Genomic DNA, 2647 nt, shown 5'->3' on the forward strand with positions numbered 1-2647 from the left:
AGGCGCACTATTTTCTGAAGAAGTATTCTTCAACCTTTGGATTAGGCAGGGAATTGGAAACGGGCGGTTTACTTTTTTCCCACTGGGCCCTTTAGCGCATACAAGATAGCCGTTATCCTGTCAACTTTGTCAACCCGCATTTTCTTCATAACATTTCTGGGCAATTCAACATAATTTCGTTTTAAGTGGTTCTCCGGTCATAAAATTTTCTCTAACTTATACCACTTTATACAGCTTCTCTATTGTTTTTTTTTGAAATGTAAGCAGAAAATGACAACTTTGCCCGCTTTCTCAGAAAGATTGGAATATTTGTGCTCGGTGTGATCATATTTCTTCAGACACACTTCGTCTTTTTAATTTTCCAAACGAGACGGAGTTTTTTATACCATATGAAAAACATTAACGTCTTGGCTCAATTTTAAAAATAGATTTATTCTGTAATCTTTTTTGTTCCGATTTACGAAAAAACTGGAAAAATATAATTGCTTGGGGTAGTTTTCTTTTCAAACCAATTCCTTATATTTTGTCCTTTCATATATCGTGGCGAACTACTATATTATTTGGCTGCAGCTAGGTTTCCACCATAATAACCTGACTGTAGTCATTCTGAAACAAGTCTATTTGATTTTACTGTAAGGGAAGATCAAATTGTATCTGCGTATCAAAACATGAAGGGTTTTGCCCTGATATACGTGCAGTTTTGTTTCGGAGCTTTAATCTGGGCAAGCAGCTGCACCTGCAAATCTGTTTTGTTTTACAATGCAGTATTTTGCTTCATCTGAATGTTCATAAAGACTTAATGTAAAGTTTTGTTTAATGTATCTTTTCAAGTAATTTTCTGGTATTTTTCAAAATATTTCTTTTTTTTTGCAAACTCAAATATGCTTGTAGACCCAGCTGCCAAAACACCTTGGCTTAATCGTTTTCACTATCAATTTGGAAATAAGTTTCTGCTCTGTGTCAGAATAAATAATCAAATCGCTTTTTTGATATTTTATCGCTAGGTGCATATTTTTTTTCCTGGCTGATACCAAAAATCAGGCCAGGTTTAATGTTTAGCCAGGGGCGGATCCAATATTTTCTCGAGGGGGAAGGGGGACCTGATTTAAAAAAAAATCGAAATTTTGTCGACCTTTTGTTTTTAGGTCGACCAAATTGACTTTCCGAGCTCTTCCAAAGCACTAAAAAGTCCTTGTTTTGGCCAAAATTTCTGCGCCGCAGGCAAATTAAAAAAAAACATACCAAAAAAGCGTTTTTAGGCACTTTTTGGAAAATTTTTTACCAAAAAATGTCCTTTGGCGCGCGCTCCCCCTCAAAACTAGAATATATTGGCGCCTAACGCGCCTTTGGAAAATTTTGGGTCCGTCACTAAAAATGGATATCTCAAAATAGCACAAAGGGGACCCTTTGGATCGGCAGGGGGTCGAATCCTTGGGGAAAGAGGGGCGTCCACGCCACCCTCCCCCCTACCCCCCTACCCCCCCCCCCCCCTAAATCCGCCCCTGTGTTTAGCACTAAAAAGACGATTTAATTTGATTGAAGTTTTCAGTTGATTATTTAATTTTCAATTAATCCAAGTATTTAACTTCATTAAAATGCCATGGTTTTGGCACGAGTAGCAATAGTTTTCAAAGTGCCTTTGTATATCCAAACTGATTTTGCTTCAAGTAGTAATTGATGAAGAATGAAGAAATTAACATGAAGTTTTTAGACACCAATTTATGATGTAAATAACTTAATACGATATATCAACTGCGTATGATATTACATGTCAGAGTTCGACCAAAAATCCATGGTCGAGAAAGCCCTATAGTCAAACCCAAATTCTTAAGAACTAATTTAAACCATTAGTCTAACCATTTATCATCGATTTCAGCAATTTCTTCAGGTGTTATATTTACAGAGCTTATCTTACTTGAAGTTTGTTCTAGAACCAAGGCGCTGTTTTGGTCTAATCTTTTAAACCATTCCGATTACCTGAACAATCTATCCTTGCAGGAATTGCCCCAAAACCCCCCTGAAAACATACTGTACCCTTCGTATCAGATAAATGTCAACTTTGATTTTAACAAGTTAATTGGTATCTTATAACTTATAATTGCAGTTAACGAGTACTTAGAGGTCAATTACTGAACTGAAGATATAAAATATGTCGGAGCAGAAGGATGAAAAGAGCCATTCGGGAGGGGGCGGAATGGCTTCAAAGTGGGCTGGCTTCCGACAATTTCTCTGGAACAACGAGACTAAGGAAGTAGCTGGACGAACTGCCAGGAGTTGGGGTGAGTTGAACAATAGATTTTTTCGATTCTCTTTTTTTAAAACAAAATGAGGTGACTTAATTAAGCGGTTTAATATTGTTTGTTTTTGAGTTATTATGGAATTGGCAATTTGAGGTTTTTTTTATCATAAAAAAGTTGTTACGAGGAGCTTCTCCAGATTTAATGTCATGCAAGAAAAAATGACAAAACTTATTAGAGTGTTATGGTTGCCTTTGGGAGTTTTTTTGGATCTTAATTGAAAAAAGTAGGCGATATAGCTTGCAAAGATTTCCTCGTTATATTTTTGACAGCAGGACAATCAACCCTGTTACAATCTACGCTATGTCTTTTTACCTTATGCCATAGTATTATAGGCGAAGATCGAGAAA

General features: G+C 36.4%; 1 protein-coding gene across 1 annotated transcript; it reads left to right on the forward strand.

Moving 5' to 3' along the window:
- On the forward strand, positions 1-2279 carry LOC134846400 (sodium/potassium-transporting ATPase subunit beta-like; the record flags this gene model as incomplete). Its single annotated transcript, XM_063863736.1, is given in 2 exon segments — positions 1-259; positions 1877-2279. A coding segment is annotated over 1 exon segment (130 nt), but the record flags the coding sequence as incomplete, so codon positions are not given.
- Positions 2280-2647: the final 368 nt, after the last annotated feature.

Source organism: Symsagittifera roscoffensis, chromosome 5 (assembly GCF_963678635.1).
Source record: "Symsagittifera roscoffensis chromosome 5, txSymRosc1.1, whole genome shotgun sequence".
NCBI classification, from domain to species: Eukaryota; Metazoa; Xenacoelomorpha; order Acoela; family Convolutidae; genus Symsagittifera; species Symsagittifera roscoffensis.